This window comes from Bos mutus, chromosome 4 (genome assembly GCF_027580195.1).
Source record: "Bos mutus isolate GX-2022 chromosome 4, NWIPB_WYAK_1.1, whole genome shotgun sequence".
Lineage (NCBI taxonomy): Eukaryota > Metazoa > Chordata > Mammalia > Artiodactyla > Bovidae > Bos > Bos mutus.
Genome location: NC_091620.1, coordinates 18,605,754 through 18,633,654, shown reverse-complemented (window position 1 = coordinate 18,633,654; position 27,901 = coordinate 18,605,754). Strand labels below are relative to the sequence as shown.

General features: G+C 41.8%; 1 protein-coding gene across 1 annotated transcript in view; it reads left to right on the top strand.

The window, feature by feature from the left end:
• MGAM (maltase-glucoamylase) overlaps positions 1-26,827 on the top strand; it is an 87,092-nt gene extending 60,265 nt beyond the window's left edge. Inside the window, exons 29-47 of the mRNA XM_070368769.1 lie at positions 409-521; positions 1,725-1,850; positions 3,325-3,453; positions 3,696-3,806; positions 4,326-4,388; positions 9,093-9,227; positions 9,684-9,771; positions 10,600-10,738; positions 11,918-12,051; positions 12,167-12,201; positions 12,533-12,649; positions 13,967-14,115; positions 14,687-14,771; positions 15,690-15,746; positions 19,592-19,716; positions 21,188-21,276; positions 22,574-22,623; positions 23,591-23,761; positions 25,600-26,827. Coding sequence (XP_070224870.1) covers positions 409-521; positions 1,725-1,850; positions 3,325-3,453; positions 3,696-3,806; positions 4,326-4,388; positions 9,093-9,227; positions 9,684-9,771; positions 10,600-10,738; positions 11,918-12,051; positions 12,167-12,201; positions 12,533-12,649; positions 13,967-14,115; positions 14,687-14,771; positions 15,690-15,746; positions 19,592-19,716; positions 21,188-21,276; positions 22,574-22,623; positions 23,591-23,761; positions 25,600-25,683 — 2,000 coding nt within the window. The 3' untranslated portion in view covers positions 25,684-26,827. The remainder of the gene's footprint in view (positions 1-408; positions 522-1,724; positions 1,851-3,324; positions 3,454-3,695; positions 3,807-4,325; positions 4,389-9,092; positions 9,228-9,683; positions 9,772-10,599; positions 10,739-11,917; positions 12,052-12,166; positions 12,202-12,532; positions 12,650-13,966; positions 14,116-14,686; positions 14,772-15,689; positions 15,747-19,591; positions 19,717-21,187; positions 21,277-22,573; positions 22,624-23,590; positions 23,762-25,599) is intronic.
• Positions 26,828-27,901: the final 1,074 nt, after the last annotated feature.

Below are 27,901 nucleotides of genomic sequence, written 5' to 3'. Positions count from 1 at the left end.
TTAATAGTATTATATCAACATTGGTTTCCTGGTTTTGATGACATACAATGGTTATATAAGAGTTATCATTGGGGGATGCTGGGGGAAGTGTCCAAGAAAAGTTTTAGTACTAGTTTTGCAATTTCTTATAAGTCTTAAACTGTTCTGAAATAAAATCAATAATAGCAGTTTAAAAAGAGCAGAAGGACAAAACATATAATAAGGTAATAGGTGCATCAAAGAGAAAAAAATCCAGGCAGATGCCCTGAAGACATTCACTTAACTTTTAAAATTCTGTGAGGTATAGTACAAATTACCTTCTCTCAATACTCTACAATAGAGGCATAGGAAGAAGGAGAATGTATGAATTTCAGGGGTAATTTCTCACTTGAAGGTTTCCATATTGATTGATATTTTCTGCATTTCCAGACGTGACCTTCCAGCCCTTGCCTGCCTTGACATACCGTACCACAGGAGGAATTCTGGACTTTTATGTGGTTTTAGGGCCAACTCCAGAGCTTGTCACTCAGCAGTACACTGAGGTAGGAGGGAATTCAGTTGGTTACCCAGTATTTATACAGCACTTTCTGTAGTTCTTAGATGATAACTGAAACTGTTGGTCTTTCTGGGTGACAGGTAGGTTATAGAATAATGAACAATAAATCCATACCAATAACTGTTAAATTCATAGCCTCTCAGAGCATTGCAGAGTAGCAGAAGTAATAATAGTACCGCTGGTTATAGCTGGCAGTGGCAATGGTAATAGTGGTGATTGGTGGTGGTGAAGGTGGTGTGGTGGTGAAGGTGGTGATGGTGGTGGTGGTGGTGATGGTGGTGATGGTGGTGGTGGTGGTGGTGATGGTGGTGATGGTGGTGGTTGTGATGGTGGTGATGGTGGTGATGGTGATGAAGGTGGTGATGGTGGTGGTGGTGGTGATGGTGGTGGTGGTGGTGGTGGTGGTGGTGATGGTGGTGAAGGTGGTGGTGGTGGTGGTGGTGGTGGTGGTGAAGGTGGTGGTGGTGGTGGTGATGGTGGTGATGGTGGTGATGGTGGTGAAGGTGGTGATGGTGGTGGTGGTGGTGAAGGTGGTGGTGGTGGTGAAGGTGGTGATGGTGGTGATGGTGGTGATGGTGGTGGTGGTGGTGATGGTGGTGACGGTGGTGGTGGTGGTGATGGTGGTGGTGGTAATTGTGGAGAGGGTGGGGATAGTGGACATGATAACTGTGGTCACAGAGGTCATCACAGTTGCTTTGGCATCAGCCGCAAACAGCGTTATAAAACTTACTGTTATGTCACTGATATATTACTTGCTGCACGTCAGATCACTTTCCATATGTTAATTCACTCAGTCGTCACAAAACACTATGAAACAAATACATTCTTATCCTCGGTTTACAAGTGAAGAAACATGTATGAGAGGTTATTTCACTTTTGTCCAGAGTCACATAGCCAGCAGAGATTGGATCCTATAGGGCAACCCAGGCATTTTGTTTCTGAATTTCATGTTCTTAACCAGCAAGCTAGAAATCACTGGAAATAGGAGTAAAGTCAGATTTTCAAGAGAGGCCAAGCCTGGCAGGATGATTTCTCCAAGTTATCCTAGTGGCTTTGCATCCTCTTCGTTTCTCTCTGGATTTGAGTTTGCCGATTATCTAACTGGGGACACTGGAAAAACATTATTACTTTGTGTACAACTTTAATCCAAATTCTTCTTTTTAAGGACTAAATCTTGTTTATTTTCTAGTTGATCGGTCGGCCAGTGATGGTTCCTTACTGGTCCCTGGGGTTTCAGCTGTGTCGCTATGGATACCAGAACGACTCTGAGATCGCCAGCTTGTACGATGCTATGGTGGCTGCACAGATCCCCTATGTATGTCGTCAGCCTGTGGGGTTCTGGCTCTGGGACCTCATGGTCAGCCCTTGTCTCGATGTCTGCATTTGTCTGATTTTTGTCAGACTCTACGAAATTACAGAGCACTTTCTCATACAGGATCACGTACAGGATCACACTCAGTCTCACCCTACCCAGTGGTTATAATATAAGCAGGTGGAGGGGTGTCATTGTCCCTAACTTGAAGAGTCACAGTGATTTGCCAAAGGAGGAGGGTATTGGGTCAGCTCTAGGGTTCTTTCTACTAGATCACGCTTCCATTTCTTTCACATGACTTCATGGCATCTAGTTAAAAACATCCTTGGTATCATATAAAAGGTAGCCCAGAGAGTAGTTTTGTTTCATTAAAAGAAATTGACCCAAATTCAGTCAGACCATTGTGTCTATAGATATAACCTCAGTTCTGACACTTTGCCAGCACTAAAGCTCAGTGTTCCCCCAGCTTTGATCTAATTCTTCGTTGAATCTAGAGATCTTGGGGCTGGTTTCCAGAAGAGATACATGTGGAGACAAACTTCACCTTTACTTGAAGAGTTGTTTTTTAGTCTCTAAGTTATATCTGACTCTTGTGACGCCATGAACTGCAGCCCTCCAGGCTCCTCCATCCATGGGGTTTCCCAGGCAAGAATACTGAAGTGGGTTGCCATTCCCTTCTCCAGGGGATTTCCCCGACAAAGGGATTCAACCCGCATCTCCTGCTTTGGCAGGCAGATTCTTTACTGCTGAGCCATTGATTTTTCCATTAATCAATATTATTCTCTGAATTTTCTCTTGTTTCCTATTAATGGAAAGTCTAGTATGCAATATTTTATTCTTAATAAGAAAGCTGTGTCTGATTACCCCCAGGATTGTTGTTCCAAAGCAATTACAGATGCTTTTGTTTGTTATATTTTTAGCGGATTTACTGTCCATGTTGTGTTAGTACTGTGCTAGTACTGTGTTAGTATATTATTTTGTCTGAATCTGAACCCCTGATACCTGAGTTGGCTTCCTGGAAGAGATAACTATGTTTGCTCTTTCAGTTCAGTTGAGTGGCTCAGTCATGTCTGACTCTTTGCAACCCCACAGACTGCAGCACGCCAGGCTTTCCCTGTCCATCACCAAGTCCCAGAGCTTGTTCAAACTCATGTCCATCCAACCATCTCATCCTCTGTTCGCTCCTTATTCTGGCCCTTTACAAAGCACTCATTGACTTCTTTCATGTATCTCCACAGACAAAATTGTGGAGGTCGACATTATCATTCTGCTTTTTGCTAATTTAGGTTTTTTTTTTCCTAGTTTTACTACTAAAAGTTTGAGAATTAGGTGAATTTTCCAGAACCTAATGCCTAGCAAGTAACAGAGGGGGGTTTGAAAGAATGAAGCAGATGCCGTCTGAACTTCACCCCTGGTTACTGGACCGTTGTTCTCACGTGGACCTGGGCTTATGTGAGTTTCCTCTTTTCTCTTCCAGGATGTGCAGTATTCGGACATTGACTACATGGAGCGGCAGCTGGACTTCACCCTTGATGCCGAGTTTGAGGGGTTTCCAGCTCTGATTACTCGCATGAGGGCCGATGGGATGCGAGTCATTATCATTCTGGTTAGTTGCTATATGACTGGGTGGAGTCTGTTTGGAAGACTGAATGGAGTTTGGTGGAGAAAGATTTATGTGTGTTTTCTTCCATGCTATGAGTAGAGAAATTAAGTATATTTCCCTGGGTTCACAGAATCTCTATAGCACGGATGGAAGGCATGCCTCCTCTTGGGAGAAATTCTCCCTTTCCCTACCCTGAGTCATTCTTTGACTTTGGTTTCCTCACCTGACCTGTGCTTTGATTTTAGGACCCAGCCATTTCTGGCAACGAGACCAAGCCCTATCTGCCATTCACACGGGGTGTAGAGGATGATGTCTTCATCAAAGATCCGAGTGATGGGAGCATTGTCTGGGGAAAGGTACACTCTGAGCAGTGATTCACTAATCCCCACACTGTCAGTGTGTTTGCACATTTTTTTCTTTTTTCCATTCGGACTTTGAGGTCAGAAGTTCTCATATTCTCCATTGGTATTTGTCACCACTATTAAGGAGTTTTAAAGGAATGTATGTGTACATTGTGTGATCCACTTTTCTCTAGATCAATCCTACAAGAAAATCGAAGTACTATCACCCCTAGAACAAGGTTTATAATTTCTTGTGTGCTTAACCCTTCAGTTGAGTCCAACTCATTGCAACCCCATGGACTTTAGCCGACCAGGCTCCTCTGCCCATGGGGTTTTTCATGCAAGAATACTGGAGTGGGTTGCCATTTTCTTCCTCCAGGGGATCTTCCCAACCCAAGGATTGAATCCGTGTCTTCTGTGTCTCTTGCATTGCTGGTGGATTCTTTACCACCTGAAAGCCCTATAGTTTCTTAGGAAATGCTATATAAGAGAAATTATCTAGTGCATTGCTTTAAAACATGTTTCTCTTCACAGGTCTGGCCTGATTTTCCTGATGTGGTAATAAACAGTTCTCTAGACTGGGACAGTCAAGTGGAGGTAAGGGGCTTGTATGGATGTGGGGGATCAGGGATGTCACGAAGGTGCCACCGTGCTTAGGATACTGGACGTCCCTGTGCCATGAGCACGGGCGAGATGAGGAAACTCACATAGGGAACATGTCCTGTGCATCTGTCTGGTGCCAGTCTCTTTGCGTGCAATATTTTACCCCAGTTGGGAGGTTGGTACTTTTATGCTTTGCATAACTAAGACTCAGAGATCTTAAATTACTTGTGTCCATGGTTTCAGGTGACAGAGTGATGATTTCCACCCCATGGCTCTCAGATTACAAACATCCAGGAAATTTCCACTGAATGAAACCTCTAAGAAACACTGTCTTTTGACCGAATTAGTATATTTATTGTTCCTTTTGCAGTTTTTGCTTTGAGTATCCTCTTCAAATAGTCTCTCACCCCTGTCTTTACTGATTGGGTATTTTTCTCTGTACATCTTTCTTTTTGTGGGTAGACTTCTCCATCTTCACTCTTATAAATCCCCCCATCTTTCCTTGGGTTGCTCAGCTTTGATCTTTTTTTCGATCTTTTGCTGTGCTGAGTCTCTGTTGCTGCGCGTAGGCTTTCTCTAGTTGTGGTGCACGGGCTCCTCACTGCAGTGGCTGCTCTTGTTGCAAAGCATGGGCTGTAGGCATGTGGCCTTCAGAAGTTGTGGCACACAGGTTTAGTTGCTCCGCAGCATGTGGGATCTTCCAGGACCAGTGATCAAATCTGTGCCCCCTGCATTGGCAAGCAGATTCTCAAGCGCTGGACCACCAGGGAAGTCCCTCAACTCTGGTCGTATCTCCACGTTTCTAGCCATAGGTTAAAACTTTCTCTCTCCTGGGAACAGTTCTCACTTACCATGGATCTCAGATGAGGATCCAAGGGAGAGAACCTAGCTTCCTGCAATCTCTGTTGTTTCTCACAGAAGATCACCTGAAGATTGGTGATCCAGGCAGGCCACGTAGACATAGGCATCTGCCAGAGAAGTTCAGGGTCATGGGCTCCCTGACTTTTACTTATTTGTTTTAGTTTTTAGTTTTTTTCCTCCAGCTTAACTGAAGTATAATTGATAAATAAAATTGTATATATGTAAAGCACACAATGTGATCATTTGATATACATGTATATCATGAAATGATTACCAGAATCAGGTTAATTAACACATCCATCATTTCAGATAGTTGCTATTTGTGTATTTGTGTGGGGAGAATCTACTCTCTTAGCACCGTTTAAGTATACAATACAGTATTATTAACTATAATCACCACATTGGATATCAGGTCCAGGAACTCATTCATTTGATAAATTAAGGCTTGCAACCTTTGACCAGCATCTCCTCATTTACCCACCTCCTGGCACCTGGTAATCACTATTCTACTCTCTGTTTCTATGAGTTCAGCTTGTTTTTCTCAGATTCCACATATGTGAGATCGTACAGTGTTTGTTTTTCTCTATCTGGCTTATTTCACTTAGAATAACGCCTTCTAGGTTTATCCGTGGTATTGCAAATGGAAAGTTTTCCTTCTTTATCCTAGCTGAATGATATTCCACTGTATACACACACACACACACACCACATGTTCTTTATCCATTCATTTGTGGGCAGACACTTAGGTTATTTCAACATCTTGGCTATGGTGAGTAATGCTTCAGTGAACATGGGACATATCTCTTCAAGATACCAATTTTGCTTCCTTTAGAGGATATACCCAGAAGTAGGATTGCTGGATCACTTGGTAGTTCTATTTTTAATTTTTGGAGGGAACCCAATAGTATTTTCTGTATTTCTGGCTATACCAGTTTATATTCCCACCGGCAGTGTCCAAGGAGTCCCTTTTCTTCACATGCTTGCCAACACTTGTTATCTGTCATCTTTCTCATAAGAGCTGTGAAACAGCTTATCATTGTGGTTTTGATTTGCCTTTCCTTGATGATTAGTGATACTAAGAACCTTTTCATGTATCTGTTGGCCATTTGTAGGCCTTCTTTGCAAATATGTCTGTTTAGGTCATTTGTCCATTTTAAAATCGATTTAGTTATGGGTTATTTTCCTTGTTATTGAGCTTTATAGCTTCCATATGTATTTAAAATATCAACTCATTTGGGTATTTGCATGTTAAATATTTTCTCCTGTTCTGTAGGCTGCCTTTTCATTTTGTTGATTGTTTTTTGTGGAGAAGCTTTTTAGTTTGATGTATTTCACTTCATTTTCTTTTGTTGCTAGTGCTTTTGGTGTCGTCAAATCCAAAATGTCATTGCCAAGACCAGTGTCAAGGAGCTTTTTCCTGTGTTTTCTTCTAGAAGTTTTATGGTTTCAGGTCTTACTTTTGAATCTTTAATTCATTTTGAATTAAGTTTTATGAGCAGTATAAGATAGGAGTCCAATTTCATTCTTTTTTTAATTTTTTTGGCTGTGCTGGTCTTTGTTGCTGCACAGGCTTTTCTCTAGTTGGGACAAGGGGGGCCTCTCTCTAGTTGTGATGCTCAGGCTTCTCCCTGTGACTTCCCTTTTGTGGAACATGGGCTCTGGGCATGCGGGCTTCAGTAACTGCAGCTCCTGAGCTCTAGAGTACAGCCTCAATCGTTGTGACACATGATCTTAGTTGCTCCTAAGCAAGTGGGATCCTCCCGGCTCAGGAATCAAACAAGTGTCTTCTGCATTGGCATTCATTGCATTCTTTACCACTGAGCCACAAGGGAAGCCCCAGTTCCATTCTTTTGCATGGGGATATCCACATTTTTCTTTTCTCTCTTTTGCCCACTCCACCCAGCTTGTAGGGTCTTAGTTCCCTAATCAGGGATTGAAACCAGGCCCCCAGAAGTGGAAGCATGGAGTCTTAACCACTGGACCACCAGAGAATTCTCTTCATATTTTTCTAACACTGTTTTTTTTTTTTTCTAATTTTATTTTATTTTTAAACTTTACATAATTGTATTAGTTTTGCCAAATATCAAAAAAGGCAATCCTTTCCCCATTTATGTTCCTTTCATCCTTGTCAAAGATTAATTGACTGCATATGCATGGGTTTATTTCTGGGCTTTCTATTCTGTTCCACTGATCTATGTATCTATTTTTTTTTTCTTACCAGTTGTTGTTTTTGTTTACCTGCTAAGAAATGGGGCCAGGTGGCAACATCATGGGTTGAGGATGAGGGGAAATAACATTGCAGAAGCAATGAAGCAAGAGTGGAACACAGACTGGAGTGAGGTAGAACTAGGACCTTGGAGAACAGCAGAATTTTCTTCATTTCATGGGCAAGAGCCCTTTTAGTGGGGTTCATAAATCAAAATGGTCAAATCGCTCACTTGTATCTCATTCGAAATTCAGCTACCTCTTAGACATGACCGGTATTGACTCTGTCTACTCTAATCCTCCATTTTCCTCCTCTGCCTGAGCTGGAGCTCTCTGTTTCTGGTGAAAGGTTCTGGTTTGTTGTTTCTATATTTCTACCTCCATTTTCTAACAAAAAAGACTTTCTGGACATGCTTCCCCTTCACAAGATGCTCAGTGATGTGACTCAACACCTTGACATTCTCTGTGAGCTGGATCCCTGTGTGCCGATCCATTTTTTTTTTTTTTCTTGCTGTTCCTTGTGGTCTTCTATCTAGATGTTGGTTTTCCACTTGCCTATTATCTGTTGTGTATCAGAACTGGAAGTTCCCTAATCCAAGTTCTCTTTCTGTTGTTCCCACGCCACCCACACCCTTGCCACCAGCATTATTTAGCTTTTAACTCTTGAAATGCACTGATGAACACAGAAGAACCAATTTACTAAGACATACAAAGGACCATAAAGGTCCATAACAAGCATCATAGTTATGTAGAAATTTATGAAGATTTGCTGCTGTTAAGTGGAGTGAATTCACAATTATGCAGTTTCTAAGCTCAGCGTGGTGGGGGAATACAAGGGTCAACGAGGGCCTTCCTCTCCAAAGGGTTATAGTTCTGGAGTTATACCTTGGGTCCATTTTCCAGGTTAAAATAAAGACACTGTTTTTATCATTTGAAGAAGATAAGAGAAAGGGGAGTTGAAACTTTCTCTTTAAGTTCTTCCAATTTAGTTGACACACAATTAATTCTTCTTCACAGAATTAGGATAAGAATTACATGAAATGATGTACATATTTAAAGCCTAGGTCATGCAATAAGTATTTGACACTGCACTTTTCAGGTGACTCTGAAACCATAGAAAACCCAGATACATATCGGTTAGATAGTTTAATGTAATAAAATGCAACCTTACCTCTTACCGCCTTTTCCTCCCGAGAATGAAATAGGGGAAAATCACCTGGATGTTTCTTTCCAACCTGTTGACAATACATCTGCTCTCTGCCCCCTTCAAGCCGCAGTCTCCCTGGCTCATGCTTTGTCTTTGAGGAGAGCTTAGGAAACGTCAGGACGGAGGTTGAGGAGTGGGTATCTAACAGATGAAACAGTGAGTTCAGGGTGTTGGTAGCTACCATTTGTGTTGAATCAAAGAGGAAAACAGTCCATGAATGCTTTCCAGATGATAAGAAGGGGTTTCATTTGTGCTCATTTCTATTCTTTGCATTCATTGTATTTCAAGTAAGCTAAGAACATTCCTTAAGCTCTGTTTGGATTAATTATCACCACACAGTACAGGTTTTGTAAGTTAAGCTCTCAGGAAATGCCAATTTTCTGTCTAATATATTTATTTGGGACAAATAAATTTCCTTCTTACAGAAATACCGGGCATTTGTGGCCTTTCCAGACTTTTTCCGTAATTCAACCACCACATGGTGGAAGAGGGAGTTGAGAGAACTGTACACCAATCCACGGGAACCAGAGAAGAGCTTGAAGTTCGATGGCTTGTGGATTGTAAGTGTGCATGTTTGTGTCTGCGTACATGGGGACAGTTGTGTTTCTAGCTCTGTGTGCCTCAGCATATGTATCCCTGACCTTTAATCCGAAGAGGTAATAGTCATCCAGGAAGGACTTTGAACGCATCAGAGTGCAGCTCTTCCAGTCAGGACCGGCCCACTCTTAGCTTGTACCTTGTCTGAAGCTCTGGCTATAAAAGTCCAAGGTGATAACCAGGAATTCCTTGGAACCGAGCCTACTTTACACCCTCAGTGAGAGTTTTTTCAAATCCTCTAGCCAGTCATTCTGTAGGGCTTCCCTGATCTTTCTTAAGCTGGATTTGATGAATCTCCCTGGGCTGGTATCTATGGAACTATTGGATGGTGAACCATATACTCTCTGCTTCCTTGTCTCTGGGTTGACAGGATGTAACTCTTTTTAAAAGTAAAGTATTTCTGGGTTTGATATTTCTAGGATATGAATGAACCAGCGAGCTTCGTGAATGGAGCAGTCCCTCCAGGCTGCAAGGATACCACTCTGAACCACCCTCCCTATATGCCATGTGAGGACCCTTGGCCTTCTCTACTGGCAGCTTCATGGGTACAGGGAGTGAGTCCTGCAAGAGCCCAGCAACCTGGCACTTACCCTGATGCTCAGGGACATCCTGACTGATGCTCTGTTTTGCAGGGGTGTGGAGGGGGGTGCAGCAAAGTAACAAGTCCATTCCTGAGAACTTTACCCAGTTGGGTGTGGGCAAGTTATTGGCCCTTTGAGTGAATTTCTCAGTTTTTTTCAGGAAACTCAAGTGGTAATGTCTCCCACAGACTCTATAGTTCAGTGTCTTACTGCCTCAGGCTCATGCGAGTCCCTCCCCAGGAATTTGTTGTGTCACCAGCGTGGACAGTAACAGCCTCCCCTTACCATGGAGTCAGTGACTTCGGCACTGTGCTTGTGTTCATGTCTGGGATCCAATTATTATTTTCTCTATGAGTGGTATGAGCTTTAGCAGATGACTTGCTCTTTCCAAATCTCAGTTTTTTAAACTGTAAAAGGAGGATCATGATATCTTCTTCAAAGAATCATGATAAGAATTATATGAAATAATGTACATGCCAGAAGCTCGGTTGGAGCCTGTCCATGTTTGACAACTGTGTCCTCTGCACACCGCTGCTTTCTCCTCTGGGGTCCTGGGTGCTGACCACACCTGCAGATGCCACTGTAACTAAGAGCCAGGCACATTTCCAGGACGCTGGGGAGAAGAGGGACCCATGCAGAGGTCAGCTTAGCCTTAAGAGTCAGACACTGCCTTGCTTCAATCCCATGAAGCGAGGTCAAGGCTAAACAGGATCAGGCAGGGGTCAATGTCACATTGCTAGATCTTTCTCCTCAGATCTGGAGTCCAGGGACCGGGGCCTGAGCAGCAAGACCCTGTGCATGGAGAGCCAGCAGGTCCTGCCTGACGGCTCACCGGTGCGCCACTACGACGTGCACAGCCTCTACGGGTGGGCCCAGACCAGACCCACATACGAGTGAGTCGTCATGCCCTTCTCCGGTGGGACAGCCTGAGGGGACAGCCTGGGACTGGGGAAGCTCCTCCTTTCATTCCCTCCTCCAAGAGTTCAGTCAGTCAGTTCAGTCGCTCAGTTGTGTCCGACTCTTTGCGACCCCGTGGACTGCACCACACCAGGCTTCCCTGTCCATCACCAGCTCCTGGAGTTTACTCAAACTCATGTCCATCGCATCAGTGATACCATCCAACCATCTCATCCTCTGTTGTCCCCTTCTCCTCCCGCCTTCCATCTTTCCCAGCATCAGGGTCTTTTCCAATAAGTCGGTTCTTCAGGTTCTTCCAATGAAGTCGGTTTCTTCGCATCAAGAGTTGGGTAGATTTTAATTATAGCTCTATAGCAATTCTCACTTATTGGGTTGGCCTTAAAATTTGGGTTTTTCTGTAACATGGTATAGAAAAACCCCAATGGACACTTTTGCCAACCCAGCATTAAACACTCATGAGCATGGAGCCTGTGATCCTAGGATCACAGCCTGTGATCCTAGTGAGGAGGACAGATTTAAATAAGAGCTGGTCGTGCTGGTGAAAGGCTAATAGTCCTCATGGAGGAAACACACATGGAAACACAGGCAATCATCACAGGGTGTGGACGATGCTATAATAACTTTAGCTATTAGAAGGGAACACAGAGGACTGGGTATCTCTTTCCTTGACTTCAGAAGTGACTCATCTCTATTGGGATTTATTTATTTATTTATTTTGTCATTCCTGTTGGCTAGCCAACTGGTGTTCTACTGGATTATCCCTGCCTCATTTTGTGTGCTCAGTCCATGCTTAATAAGAATTATCCTAAGGAAAACCTTATACAGGAATTCACCTTCTTCTTTCCCTAGTATATTAAACTGAGTATTGAGTAAATAGATAGTGAGATTCAGTGACTAGCTATTATTTTTAGGTGATCCAGTGAGTCTATTATGTTCTGTAGTTTTTATAAAACATTGTAAATACCGTATAAAGGCACAAGTTTTAATATGATCTCCATCACCTGGAATCAGTCAGTCAGGACCTCATGACCCGGTTTTCCATGTTCTCTTCTGGGACACATGAGATGCTTTGTCCTTGAGCCGTAGGCTCAGGAGCTCTGGGGCTTTCCTCCCCTGCTCTGCGCTAAGTCACGCCCTTGTCCCCCTCTGAGCAGAGCTGTGCAGGAGGTGACGGGACAGCGAGGGATCGTCATCACTCGCTCCACTTTCCCCTCTTCTGGCCGCTGGGGAGGACACTGGCTGGGTGACAACACGGCTGCATGGGACCAGCTGAAGAAGTCAATCATTGGTGTGTGGGCTGCTGGCGGGAGAGGAGTCAGGATCTTGCATCAAGGATTCTCTGGGGAGGGAGGAGGAGGCAGGTCATGAGTGTCTCGTCTGACCCAGCCATGGTTCTCTTGCAGGCATGATGGAGTTTAGTCTCTTTGGTATATCCTACGTAAGTGTCCTTTTCTGTTCTTTTTAGAAAAAAAGCTTTTATTTATTTATTTGGCTGCCTCGGGTCTTAGTTGCGGCATGTGGGATCTCTCATTGCAGCACACCGATGCAGTAGTTTTGCGGCACGTGGGCTTGGTTATTCCGTGGCTTGTGGGATCTTAGTTCCCCGAGCAGGGATTGAACCCTTGTCACCTGCATTGCAAGGGGGACTCTAACCACTGGACCACCAGGGAAGTCCCTGTGGTGTCCTTGGGATCACTCCTAATCACGATGTAGATGGTGACATCTTTCAGAAATCATTAACTGGCCCATTTTATTCTATCTTGTTTCAGACAGGAGCAGATATTTGTGGATTCTTTCAAGACGCTGAATATGAAATGTGTGCTCGCTGGATGCAACTAGGGGCCTTCTACCCCTTCGCAAGGAATCACAATACCATTGGGACCAGGGTAGGACATTGAGCTCAGAGCTCAAAAGTTCACCAGGAACATAAAATCCCATTTGAACTACAAGCAATGTATAGGCTTCCCAGCTGGTGCAGTGGTAAAGCCTCTGCCTGCCAATGCACGAGATACAAGAGATGAAGGTTCAATTCCTGGGTCGGGAAGCTCCCCTGGAGAAGGAAATGGCAACTCACTCCAGTATCTCGCCTAGAAAATTCCACGGACAGAGGAGCTTGGCAAGCTATAGTCCACAGGGTCGCAAAGAGTCAGACATAGCACACAATGTTGTTTATATTCCCCAAGGACATCTTATAAACCATTAAACCCTTATGTTCCTTTAAAAAAAAACTTGAAACATATTATGAAATTATTACCACAGTAGGGTCAGTTAACGCCTCAGTCACTTCACATAATTACCATTCTTTTTTTTTGTGATGAGAACATTTAACATCTATACTCTTAGCAACTTTCAAGTTTATAATACAGTGTTGTTGTTGTTTAGTCACTAAGTAATGTCTGACTCTGTGACTGCATGGACTGTAGCCCGCCAGGCTCCTTTGTGAGATTTCCCAGGCAAGAATACTGGAGTGGGTTGCCATTTCCTCCTGCAGGGGATCTTCCTGACCCAGGGACTGACCCCATGTCTCCTGCAATGGCAGGCTAATTCTTTGACCACTAAGTTACCAGGGAAGCCCTTATTATATAGTATTGTTAACTGTAATAAAACTAAGTATTGAGCAAACTCTGGGAGATAGTGAAGGACAGGGAAGAGGACAGGGAAGTCTGGCGTGTGGCAGTCCATGGGGTCTCAAAGAATTAGACATGACTTAGCAATTGAACAACAGTCATTAGTTATAGGCACCATGCTGCACATCTAATCACCAGAAATATTTAACTTCTAACAAGAAGTTTTTATACTTTGACAATCCATCTCTGTCCATCCTGCAATCTGAATTGAAAATGGGCAGAGGAACAGAAAAGACAGGTTTCCGAAAAAAAGATATACAAATAGCCAACAGATGAAAGAATCTTCATGTTTCAGTGAATCATATTCCTCAGTGTTCTTCAGATTATTCTTTTGGTTTGGACATTGTACCAGATATGTACCTCCCGCCCCCAGCCCAATTTCTTATGAGAAAGTTTTTCAACTGTCCTGGGAAGGCTTCAGTGATTTCCTTCAGTCTATTAAACATATTCGCTGAGCCTCGTCTGTAGTCATTGTTGGTTTAGCTGTGTGTGATCTTCCTTTGGACTAACCGTGCAGCGACCTCTTTAAGTCCCCTAGCTCCCCTAAGCACCGAACTCTCTTTTTTTTCTCCTTAGAGGCAAGACCCCGTGTCCTGGAATTCTACCTTTGTGACAATCTCCAAGAGTGTCCTGGAGACCAGATACACCCTGTTGCCGTATATCTACACCCTGATGCACAAGGCCAGCACAGAGGGCAGCACCGTCGTGCGGCCTCTCCTCCATGAGTGAGTGTCCAGCCAGGATCCCAATGACTGTGATAATTTCCATCTATATAGTAGCTGTTGCAGAATTCTTCCAAATTAAAGACATGACTGTCTTTCCCAAAAGCTCTCTAGGCACAGACCATACATTATAACTCTTCTAAGCATGGTGTCAGTCACACCTTCACTCTGTGATAAAAGGCTACTGAATATTTTAAAAAATTCAACATGATAGACAATGCAACATAGAATAATTTCTTTCTAATTTGGGCATTTGTAGTAGCTCACATCATAAAAGAAGGCATTCCAGGGGGATATCTGAGGAATGAAGGCCATGCTTGCACTGAAGTTTAAGAAGTTGGACATACTGATAGCAGAGGACATGTCTAAACCCAACCATTTCTGGGTTTGAAGAACATGACATGTAGAAAGTGAATATGTATCTGATTAAGGTAGATCTAGGGAAAGAATAAAGATGGCATAGAATGCAGCTGCATTTCCAACTTAGGTATGAATTTGAGGAGTTTCTTCAAGGCCTTGACCTGGCCTCCTGTAGAGGGGGTCCTAACTGTGATACCTTGGTTTCCCTCCCCAGGTTTGTGTCAGACCGGGTGACCTGGGATGTAGACAGTCAGTTCCTGCTGGGCCCAGCCTTCCTGGTCAGCCCTGTCCTGGAGGCTGTGAGTATGGAGGCCTCTGATGAATAGGGGATCCCAACTGTGAGGCCAGAGACTAGTTAAGGAGCAGAGGCCTCATCGGATTGGGGTCCTGAGAGGTGCTTTCTTATTCTTCATCTGCCTTTGTCTCTTCTTCTCCCTCTGAACTGAAGTCCTTCACTTAGATGTTCCAATCTTCAGCTTCCTCATCTTTAAAATCAGCATATCAAGTTCTGATTCCTTGAACAGTCGAGAAGGAAAAAACCCTCTGTTATACTTGAAGATATAATTGTTTCTTCTTTAATTGAAATGAGTAGGAGTCAGGTGGGGGCAGTACTGTTAATACAAAGAAATCCTTCCTACCCTCTGTCACTGTTAAAGCAAAACTTTTCAGAAGAAGATTTTGCAGCAATGTGTATAATGTCATCACTGGCCAGCCCTTCCCTTCCCTTCCTCCAAAAGAGGTCCTTAGGCAGCCATTTCTTTACTTCTTTTATCAATGATTATGCTTCTGATGAAAATATCAGTTAAATGGATTTTCTCCAACACTTATAGCACTAATCATAATTTCTGAAGTATTGATGTCCATAAATGTGCAATTTTTCTTTTTCTTGTTTTTTTCTGCTCTAGACCCAACCTCAGTTTGTCTCTTTGAAGAGGATATGGGATAAGCCTATAGGCAAATGATGATTTTTTTTTCCTCTGTAAGTTCCGGATCCCAAAGGGTTTTACAGAAGCCACCACTTTTGGTTAGGCAAATCTCCCAGTTTGAGAAGAGGGCAGGGAAGGAAGCCATTCCCAACACCAGTGACCTCTAGAGAGGAGAGGTCTGTGGGTCCAAGGCCATTACTGTTGTTTTGGCTCCTCTCCTATGCAAATGGGTTGCTCTGCCCTCCGTAGCTGAGCCTACTGCACTCACACCTTATTTTTGTTTAATTTTAGAACGCCAGAGATGTCACTGCATATTTCCCTAGAGCCCGCTGGTATGATTACTACACGGTAAGTTTTTCTGATTGCCTCTATAGAACCTGGGGAAATGGTAGCACTCAGTCTTCAGACTGACAGACCTCAGGTCAAATTCTGGCTCGGTACCCACCTGTGTGCTCTTGAACGAGTCAGTTTTACCCTTGTGGACTCAGCTTTCTCACCTCCAGGTGTGGAAAGGCCACTTTGCTCACAGAGTTGCTGTGAAATGCATGAAGGCGTCTCCTGCCGTACCTGGCTTTTTGTGGGTGTTCTTTGCTAGTTTGTCTCTTTCCTTACACCACCACTTTTCACAGTGCTGTGTAATGGCAGACACTAGAAAAATGCTTGAAGTTGTGCTGGAAACTATGGTTTTTGTTTATATCCTCCCTGTTAGACTGGAAGTTCATAAGTATTAGGAGCCTTTTCCTCTCTGTCTTTTTACATACCTCCTTCTATAGTAGAGATGCCCAAAGCGTTGTTGAATGTACTTTCTAAGGTAAGCAAGGTCCTTGGCGTGTGTAAAAGGTTCATAGAGTATAAGGCCTGACTCCTGCGAGCTGGTGTAACGTAACTGCATTTAGAAATGGGGAAGGAACACAACCTTCTCCATCATACAACTTTTCTGGGCTAGTCTGAACCCCAGAGACTCAGCTGGGGAAGCAGAGTCTTTCACAGAAGGTTCCAGCAGGGACCCTTTGCTGGGATACAGAGAAGTCAGAGTTTAATTCTTTTTTTCTTTTTGGTAGATTTTTTAGGGTTTTGTAAATAGGTATAATATGACAGATCAATATGTCATCATCCTTTTTCAGAAATGCTTTTTACTGTTATTTTTTTATATTCTCCCAGATTACATTAAAATAATATTGTCAATTCAGAAAATAAAAACAAACTTGAAGTAACAGATAGCATATCACTATCTATTATATGCTAACTGTATAATTAATACCTACTTCATTATATAATTATATATTAGTAACCATATATAATTATATGTTATTTAATATGTCATATATATCACTATTTATTATAAATCAATTATATAATTAATATATACCAATTAATTATATAGCTATGTATATGTTAATGTAGGTCTGGGAAGAAATGATAATGTTACAGATTTATTCCTAGAGTGTATATATTTTACCAAAAAAGTCCAAGAAGGTTTCATAGCAGCAAGATTTGTAAAAGAGCAACAAACTGGAAATAAGCCAAATGTCCATCAACAGTAAAATGGATAAGTGGATTGTATTCTATTTTTAAAACTAAACACTAATAAAGTGTTGCTACACAAATAAAGATAATAAATATCACAAACATAACCTTGAGCACAAATGGCCAGATACAAACCAGTAAAGAGTGTATGATTCCATTTATGAAATACAAGTTCAAAACCAGGCAAAAATGATAAAAATCAGAAAAGTTGCTGCCTTTGGTGTGGTGCTTATTATGAGAGGGGAGGAGAGAGCCATTTGAGATGCTGGTAATAGTCATCGATCTAAGTGGTGGTTTCATGGGTGTGTTCACTTGGTAAAATTTTATTGAGCTGTGTACTTGTTATTTGTATAATTTTCTGTACATATGTTATTAATAAGTTAACTAGAAAATTTGTTTCCTCAGAAAGATGAGAAGATATGCCTAAAATAAGAAAGCATACTTTAAACAAGACTTACTCACAAAGCAATCCTTGCAAATTAAAGGCATGATGCAGGAATTTTGCTTAAAAGGAAATTATAAGGTACAATCTAGGAAATTACCCAGAAAGTAGAACAGACAGGCAAAGAGATGGAAAGCAGGAAAAGAAAAAATAAGAAAGCCCCACTTGTTTTGAGAACTCCCATTTTTGTGCATTTTCTCTGCTGCTTGTCCAGTGGAACTGGGAATGAGCAATTGCTTGCGTGAAGGGTGGGCGAAGAATGTAAGACTCCTAGCTCCCTATCTGGTGGCTCCCACTTCCGGGAGGTCATGACTCTTCCTCATTGCTGCCTTGGTAGTTGTGGACTCTCATCCTCCACTGTCCCTTCTGGGCTCATCTGACTGCAAAAGCAACATGGTGTGCTTACTCTTGATCTTCAGGCCCCACCTGTTTGATGAAGGGGCAGGTATCTTGAGGCAGGACAGGCTGGTGCACTTCTGCCAAAGCTGACCTTCATCTACTCGGACTCTCGGATTCTCTAAACAAGCTGCTGAATCAGCATTTGATAGCTCTTCGCAGAGTTTTTGCCTGTCTTGGTCGTGCCTATGTGACTGCACATGCCATGATATTGGCTTCTATCCACCCCTCTTTCCTTTCTATCATACATTACCATTTGTAGACTATTGGGACAGGGAGAAGCATGGAACTATTCTGACTTGTCTTATTGATTACCTATTTTAGTTAAGACTAAGAGCATACAGTGTGTGTGAATCAGTTTTTATCTACTTCGCTTGTGGCCATTTTGTTTGTTTACAGTGTAGACTATATACTGGATTTTAAAAACAGTGCTTTTCAGTCATATTCAGTGATTACACGGTTGGTGAGAATTCTCCTGTACAAAGTCATGTTACGTTGTCTATTCTTATTTTAATAGTGCTGCTTTAAGATTTGACCTTAGAGTCATGTCTTTATGGATATTTTAACAGGCACTTTTTAGGCGAGCCCAGTCAGAAATGATTTAAAGGAAAGTAAACAAGCTTGTGACTCATCAGGTACTAGAAAGGAAATCATGAGAAGGTATCATATCCTATGTAGCCACAATGTGTGGTAGAATGAAAAAAAAATCAGAAGAAATAAAGAATTTGATAAGAAGATAACTTTGACAGTTTTACATGCATCAAGTTTCACTTGAAGGTAGAATCATCAGTCCAGTATTCATAAGATATTGGAATAAATTGTCATTAGAGAACATATAATTCACTTTTCTCATATCAGTGAGGAAATTGAAGAAGCCCAGAGATATGGGCTGGAATTTGTATTAAGTTCTGTAGACTCTGGAGTCCTGAGGCCGCCCTTGAAACAGAGTCTGACCCGGGGAATGTGATACAGATCAAATCTGTATAGAATGAACATCAGGGAACAAAAGTGAAGAAATGGTAGCTTTGCTCCTTGCCCCTAAAGTGGTGATTCTCAGATGGGAGGACTGGCCTGCCAGGGGACACTGGCCAAGCCCGGGGATATTTTTGGTTGTCACAATGTGGTGGAAGGTGGGGGAGAGGCTGCTGGCCTCTGGGGGATGGACATTGGTCAACATCCAGAAAGCACAAAACAGCCCCCACAATAGAGTTAGCTGGCCCAGAATGTCCATAGTGCTGAATATGAGAAGCTGGGCTCCAGCTTGAGAACATGTTAGGAAATAATTGAGGTTCATGGCTTGGGGTGAGAGCCACTTCTCCCTGTCACATATGGGGCAAGATCAAGATGTGAAACATAAAGGAAGATACAGTGACTTAAAGATAAGGATTTGTGAAGCAGGTCCATTCACTTTAATGATTTCTGTCAAGTAGGAGTCAAAGGTGTTAGTGAAGTTGGTGGGAGCAGGGCATGGGGCAGTGGAGGGAGATGGAAGCAGAGTGGGGACCAAGCAAAGGGAAGGTCTGGACATGTCTTTGTGGGGAGTGAGTCAGGAGCCGAATAAAATAAAAGGATTGCTCAGCCTCCTCTGGCAGTGCTGCTGGAGGCAGAAACAGGATGTGGAGTGAGGCTAGGGTGAGAGGCAGCTATGGTTGGGATCCTGACCTGATGTCCTGGCAGCCTGGAGCCCACACAGCAGGTGGTGAGCCTGGGAAAAGCGTGATAACCGATGCCAGATGGCAGCAGGTCCCGAGCGTGACAAGATGGCTTGTAGATCATTGTCCAGACAGAGGCGTTCCCTTATCATCCCTGACCTTCTTCTCGCCCACAGGGTGTGGACATTCAGTCCCGGGGTGAGTGGAAGTCCTTGCCGGCACCTCTTGACCACATTAATCTTCATGTCCGTGGGGGCTATGTCCTGCCCTGGCAAGAGCCTGCACAGAACACCCACTTAAGGTGAACAAGGGCCCCAGATTTCTCCTTTCCATGCCTGTTAACTCAGAGCCTGGTGAAGCCCCCAATCTGTAAACTGTACCCTCAGGCCCAAAAGCACTTTTACGGGGCTGGCCAAAAAAGTTCATTTGGGTTTTTCTGTAAGATGGTATGGAAAAATTTGAATGAACTTTTTGGCTAACCCAATAGTAAACATTTTTGTTTGCTTGCTTGCTTGTGTGGATTTTAGCCTTTTTTTTGGATTTTGTACTCTTCAAACAATTCTTAATTAACAGCTATTTGAGATCTAAGTGGGTGAGGTGTTAGGTTTAAATAGTGACATTTGAAATGAAAGTCAAATAGGAGCAACCACGGTTCATGCTAGTTTTAAAAGACTACCCAGGAGCCTGGCATGCTACAGTCCATGGTATTGTGAGAGTCTAGGTGGTTCAGCAACTAAACCACCACCACCACCAGGGACTTCCTTGGTGATCCAGTGATTTGATTTTACCTTCCAATGCAGAGGGTTCGGGTTTGATCCCTGGTGAGGCAGCTAGGATCTCACATACCTCGTGGTCAAAAAACCAAAATGTGAAACAGAAGGAATACTGTGACAAATTCAATAAAGACTTTAAAAATGGTCCACATCAAAAAAACCTTAAAAGACCATCTGGATCATAATTGTCTCTTTGCTAAGAATATTATTGCTAAAAACTTGTGTAAGCCAGATGGAAACTGAGGATGAGATTCCTTACATGCAAGGTTTAAAAATTCTAGGCCTAATGTATAACCTATATATTCTAGACCCATATAATAATTGATAATAGCTGACATCAGGTGAATACTTGCTCTGTGCCTAGAACTGTACTAATATGGAGACTTCTATTTAGAGATTTTCTATTTTTCCTAACAAAAGGAAAACTAAGCCCTTGGTATTAGTACTGTTATCGTCCCCATTTTGCAGATGAGCAAAGAGAAGCTTCAGAAGGTTAAATGATTAACTTAGAGTCACAGAGTTAGTAAGTAGTTGAACAGAGACTAAAATCCATGTCTATCTGATGTCAAATTAAAATCCTTGAAGCTCTATTTATTTGATTTCAAAAATTCAGTTAAAAACTGAAGAACTTAGGACATATGTAAGCAGAACTCCCTGTACATGTGAAGATAAGGTCGTGAAGGAAGAAAGACTGAAACATTAGGCTTTCCTCACAGTGGGGAAAGAAAGGAAACCAGTGCATTTGCTTGTAGTTCTTTGTAGACGTTGTAGAACTCCTGTGAGCTTATAGAGCCTTAAAATTCCACTTGATTCATTCATTCATTCCTGACATGAAATTGTCGAGCTACGGAGTCAGAACTAGAGCTAGATCCCAAGTCTCCAGGGTCCTAGTATCCAGTCTTTATATCTTGCAGCACTTCCTTTTTGTTTTTACGAAAATGCTTGGTTTGTGGCTATGGCTTTGTTTTTACCCAATGTCTTTTTCCTACCTCACTGCAGCCGTCAGAAATTCTTAGGTTTCAAGGTTGCCTTGGATGATGAGGGGGCTGCTGAAGGCTGGCTCTTCTGGGATGATGGGCAAAGCATTGGTGAGTAAGGGCTGCTTCCAATTCCTTCATGTCAACATCAGGTTCCTGGATATCTTATAGGGCTACAATTTCCTTTTATGTGTTAAGACAATTGTGCATTTTAAAATATAGCCATTTGTTACTCATAATACATGATCTTTGTGCCTCATCTATGTGAAGCTTAGTTCAGAATCTCTCACCATTATCTAGCTGTCCTAATCCATTGTGAAAAAGGGCAATATAAGGAGCTGGAGGGAAAGTTTCTTTGCAGCCAACTGAGCTATACTTCCATATATGGTTTATGTTCAAAGGCAATTCCCTAATTACGTGTTCCACTAAGAAAAGCAATAGCTGTGCTATTATTCGGAGGAGGCGGTTTCTATTAAGAGTTTACAGGAGTTAGTAAATTCTCAGAAGGATGTCTCAAGTACTATTGTTATTTCTATGCCCAGGAATGTCCAATAGAACTTTCTATAACAATGGAAATGATCTGTATTTGGATTGTCCAACATGGTAGCAATTAGGCATATGTGACTGTTGAGCACTTAGAATGTGACAAGAGTATTTGAGCAACCGAAGCTTAAATTTTATTTGATTGTAATTAATTTAAATTTAAATAGCTACATTCATCTAGTGGCTGCTATCTCAGACAGCACAGTTCTAAAGGATAGGCAATGTCTTCTGACTGAGTGATAAGGAGCTCCAAAAGAGGCAAGCATCTGGGGAAGAGGGAGGAAGCCACAGAGTTAGGGTGTGTTGTGGGGAAGTACCTGTAATAGTAAGGCTTTGGCTAGTCCACCCTTAAAGATATTCTCCCTGGACCTGTGGCATAAATTAAGGATAAGAACAAAAAAGTCTCTTCTCTGGAGACTGCATTTAAAAAATTGCCTAAAACCACTCAAGATTAACCGACCAGTTGTACACCAGTCTTGCTGTTTGTGATGTGGGTGTGCATGCACGTGTGTGCATATATGTATCTCTAGCAGAAGAAATTTAGGAATTCCGAGGTGACTACCAAGAAGTTGGGAATCACAAAAGAGAGAAGAGGATTAAGAATGATGTTAGAAAACGCCATTATAGGAGGGGACTCTGCTAGACTGAGGCATCTGTATACACTTGTTTCAGACAGTCTGTGTAAACTGAGGTTGGGGGCAGATTCTGACTCATCTCTCTCAGAATGAAAGTCTGTAAAGAAGAAAAATAAAATTTAAAAAGATCACGAACAAAAAGCATCCTTACTTTCCCAACCAAGATAGGTAAGCCGTTAGAATTCTAGGGTGTAGTTCCAGGTCATGCTTACTTTGTTGTTTGTTTGCAGATACCTATGAAAAAGGACTCTATTACCTGGCCCACTTTTCCGTCAGCCAGGTGAGTGTGGCTGGGACTATGAAGGGTGAATGTAGGGTTCTGCCAGCTTACTAGGGTGCTGGACGTCGTAGGATATACATCATCACTTAGAATTCCTTCACTGTTCACGTTACTAACTTGCACCTTCAGTTCAGTTCAGTTGCTCAATCGTGTCCGACTCTTTGCGACCCTGTGAACCGCAGCATGCCAGGCCTCCCTGTCCATCACCAACTCCCGGAGTTTACCCAAACTCATGTCCATTGAGTCAGTGATGCCATCCAACCAACTCATCCTCTGTTGTCCCCTTCTCCTCCTGCCCTCAATCTTTCCCAGCATCAGAGTCTTTTCAAATGAGTCAGCTCTTCGCATCAGGTGGCCAAAGTATTAGAGTTTCAGCTTCAACATCAGTCCTTCCAATGAACATCCAGGACTGATCTCCTTTAGGATGGACTGGTTGGATCTCCTTGCAGTCCAAGAAACTCTCAAGAGTCCTAACCCTAATTTGCATCTTACCCTTTCTCTAGACTTCAGATAGAGATGTCAAGTGCTCCCAGGAAGTTTTCTGTGATTAAATGCACTCATATTTCATCAGTAACTTAGTCCAATTCACCAAGCAAGATGGGCAGACCATTTCAATGTTTTCTAGCCCTTGTTCCTATGTTGCCTTGGAATGATTGGCATACTGTGTTACTTCTCCACATGTGGAATATAAAGGTTCCTGCTAGCCGAGATTCTTTGTTTCTTTAGCGTTGGGGTGACTCTAGAGACCTTACTGGTGTTTAACCAGTGCAAAGTTGGGTGATGGCTGGCGATAGGAGGCAGAATGCTAAAACCATGGTCTCACTGTACAAGGTCACAAGGTGGGGACTCTTAAATTGTCTTATTTCATGCTCTACATCTGTGCCTAAAAAGCGGTTGTAAGAAATTTGAACAAATTTTGCTGTTTTTTTTTCCCCGTCCTCTGGTTTCTTTTGTCTCCAATTGACAGAATATGATGCACAGTCATATAATTTTCAACAACTACATCAGCAATACAAACCCTTTGAGACTGGGCTACTTTGAGGTCTGGGGAGTGGGCAGTGACTCCATTTCCAGTGTCAGCGTCTCTGCAAGTGGCGTGGTTATAACACCCACCTTCTCCTACAACTCTACAACACAGGTTTGTGACCAGTTCAAAGTCCAAATGGTATTTCCCAACCCTGAGCTATGGAGTGCAATTCCTGCCTGCTCCCATTCCCAACAACACCCTCTCCTGCAAAGCCTTTCTGGAATCCCTCTGTGTTCAGGGTGTCTGGGTGGACAACATAGAAATGAAGGGAAAGTTCAGAGTTTGTCACCATCTGGAATTGATGGTCTGGATCCTTATCTGTCATGTATGTCCTCCTGTCTGCAAACTTAAGGAAAACTTGTCTTTGATCTACTTCTCAAACAGCTTTAACTACTGCCTTTAATCAATTATAAGACACCCATCAGTTAAAGGTTGCTGCATTTTTTCACGTGCCACAAAGAAAGAAAACAAGATTACAAAAGTATGAGACAATGCTTTCCTCTCACTTAAACTTCTATTTTAAAAGTACAGAAGCTTTACAAAATTCCTTTAAACAGAGATTTTTATCATTTTAATATGATACTACAGAGGAAAATGTTGGGTAGAGACACATGGACATTGAGACATCTGCATCAAAGTATTATTAATTTAAAAGAGGTAAACTCTGAATGTGAGGAGATATTAGACATATCTTAGCCAATTTGTATCACACATTCTCTTTGATTTAAGTTTCTATGTAAAATTTTAATTTACTTTAAATTAAATATTTGCTTTAATATTTAACAATTAAGTAAATTAAATACTGAATTTCATAATTAAATAACTTACATGAAATATTTAATTTAAATTTCTATGGTAACATCTAATTTACTTTATTTTTTAAAATTTACTTTATTATTTTAACAGGAGGCTATGTGGCATGGAATTGGTTAAGGTAGCTCCTCTCTATTATCAGAGGGATTGGTGATACATCTTTTTGTGAAAATTCTTTCGCTGCTGTCTATGAAATTTTCTCCAAAGCCACTTATATGTCTTATACAAGTTTTCATCATAGCATTTTATTTTACTGTCAGTCAAGATTTATATTCGTTTCTGAAATAATCTTTAAGTGGTTTGCAGTCCGTCCATTCATAATACCAGTAATAACAATGAAGTTCACACACGCACAGACGAACAGTCGTCAGGAGAGCTACTTGTTCACAGTAATTCCGAGGCTGTTGATTGTAGAACAGATCTTGAATATTAAATATGTGAAAAATCTGCACCTTGGAATTACTGCAGTGTAGTGGTCCTAGTACCGAGCCTCACAGTAAATGGGCTGTTTCCTTATGTGCTTGCTTCTTGCTTTGCACAGAACTCTTTTTCTCTCATAATCCTTTCTGATTACAAGGCCTGAAACAAAAGATTTCCTTCAGTTTTGTGTTTTTATTTGTTTCCTCATGTTTGTGGTTTTCTTGTCAACCAACTTCCCCAGCTCTACCAAGAGCTTATAAAGGACTTTGCCCAAGTTTGTTGCTGACACACAAGCTGACTGCTGCACGTGTGGTGAAACTATGGAAAGTATTTGCCTAGAAAAAAATGCTGAAATATCGACTCTTTCTGGACAATCATCAAGGCACTATGAGGGAATAGGAGAAGTGGGAAACAAAAGGAGAGCTCCGAGTAATGGAAATGAGAGCATTGTCTCCAATTTATCTGTGCAATTGCTTCTCTGCAGTGGTTGTGTGTTTCAATGTTTAGGGTCTTGTCATCTTTTCCGTATCACTGAATGCTTTTTGTACTCTAAGGGATTAAGAAACACCCTTCTCACCTGAAAATCTGAGGGTGGTCTGGAAGCTAGGCAATGACTTGTGAAAGTGTCTGTGGATCACTGGCTTCTGTCTGTTTTGTTCAACTGCAGGAAACTTCCATCACCAGATGTCCAATACTTTTTCTTTGATTCCCAACAGGTGTTAAATATTGATGTGACCAGCAGAAACATCAGCCTACATAATTTCACTTCATTGATGTGGAGAAGCACGCCGAATTTTTAGAGCAAGATCCTAACCTCAGATGGCTTTGAAACTGCTTGTATATTCGGTTGGCCAAAAAACTTCGTTCGGGTTTTTCCTCAAGATGTTACAGAAAAACCTGAACCTACTTTTTTGGCCAACCCAATGCTTCATGCTCATAAAATTATTGTGTGTTGCTAATCAGTGTATACCCAGTATGGCTAAAATATTTTCTTAGTTTTGTTTTGTTTGGTCTGTGGTTTAGCCCTTTGGAATAGGCTGGAGGGAGGTGTGGAAAACTGTGGGTTATCTTAATGTCTCTGTGTGATTAGAATGTACTGATGGCTCATCATATATTGGCTGAAGATGCACTGGGTCCATGATGAAGCATGTGTGCCTGTGTATGTGTGTGTAATTAGGTGATGGACCCACTCCTGCTAAATATATAAGCTACAGCTTTCCAGGACAGGTCAGGTCCTGGAGTTAACGAACACCACACACACACAAAAATATCCAGAAAGAACATCTGCCAGGTGGTTATAAGGAGATGGGTTAGTATGCTAGGAGCATGATCCAAAGGGAAGAAAAGGCCAATGCAGGGAAGATAAGTAGGAAAGATGAGAGACAGCAGGTGGTAAGGACAAAAGTGATCATTACAAGTAAGAGGATAATGCAAAAATATGAAGAATAGTAGCCTCATTAGAAGGAGGAAGGAAGAGCCAATTCATTTGAAAGCAAGAGGAGGGGTTAGGAGGAAATTCTTAACACAAGGGAATAGGGCTGGGGTGAGATTTGAGCAGGCGAAGTTGAAGGAAGGAGTTTGAATGTAAAAAGTAACTTATTTTATTTCTTTTTACTGTGGTGTGCTTTGAAATGTGTAAATCTTATTCCTCTATTCTGTGCCTAATGTACATAACCACAATTCACACAAATGCATGCAATTTATATGCCAAAGGAAAATAAATGAGCAGATTTACAAGAGATTTTGAATTCTGTGGTAATTTGACCATGGGTAATCTCACTTTGGCATTAAGACTTCTTCTTATTCAGCCAACCCTTGTGAACTGGTCTTGTTCTCTTTGGCATCAGAGTGCCTGCAGGGTAATTCACCAGTGGAATGAACAGACCTGTGATTATCCACCCTTTTCCTTATGTCTCTGGCATGAGTTTCTCTTAAGGCTTAGGTTTGTGGGAGAGTGTACTTGGATGATTGTTGTCTTAATCATCATAAAAATTACTATATTGGGTAACATATCAACCCTGGAAAAAACAGAATTTGGAATGGTATTGGTTAAAACACTAGATGGTTAGAATTTGAGAACAAAGAAATTACATACTAATGTTTAACAAAGATATTTAAGTATTACTTGAAAATGAGTATATTGGAGATAGTGTTTACTTTTCTATGTCTTTTTAATTTCTTTTCTTTTTAAAATTGATGTATAGTTGATTTACAATATTGTGTTAGTTTCAGTTGTACATCAAAGTAACTCAGCTATATATGTATATGTTAATACATACATATGTATTTTTCAGATTATTTTCCATTATAGGTTATTATAAGATACTGAATACTGTTTCCACACAGAGAACATGTCCGTAGTAAATCCTTGCTGCTTATCTATTTTATATACAGTGGTATGTATCTGTTAATGCCCCTACTCCTAATTCATCACTCCCACCTTCCCCCTTTCTTTCTTTCTTTCTTTTTTTTTTTAATGCCAGGAAGCCAGATTATACTTCTATACTCATGTGTCAGTGCCTCCATAAGGCTACAGAAAGATGGCATTATTAAACTTAGTGTTCTAATTATCAAAATAAAAAGCTTTTGGATGAAGGCTTGCATGAATTTAGGCAACTAGTGAAACATGGAAATATGGCCACAGGGACCCCTTGATCAAAAAGGTGGGAAACTTGTCAGCTATCCTACGATAAACCCAGGGAGGCTACCAGGAGGAAACAATTATTTACTTGATACTTGAGAAATATTTCATGTTATCATCAAGGACATATTGGTAGAAATTGGCTCTGTCTGCTACAAAATGCTTAAGAACATTTCTGACTAGAGAATCCTGGTTGCCAAGTTTCTGAGTGAGGCATGGAAGGGTTGGCAACATTTATGGAGTCAAGGACCCTCTCGGCAGTCTAGTGATACCCGTGGAACCCCTCCTGAGAGTGATGTTCTTAAATGCATAAAGTTTAATGCACACTGTTGGAAAAGAATCTTATTATATTAAAGTGTGTGTTCAGTCACTCATTC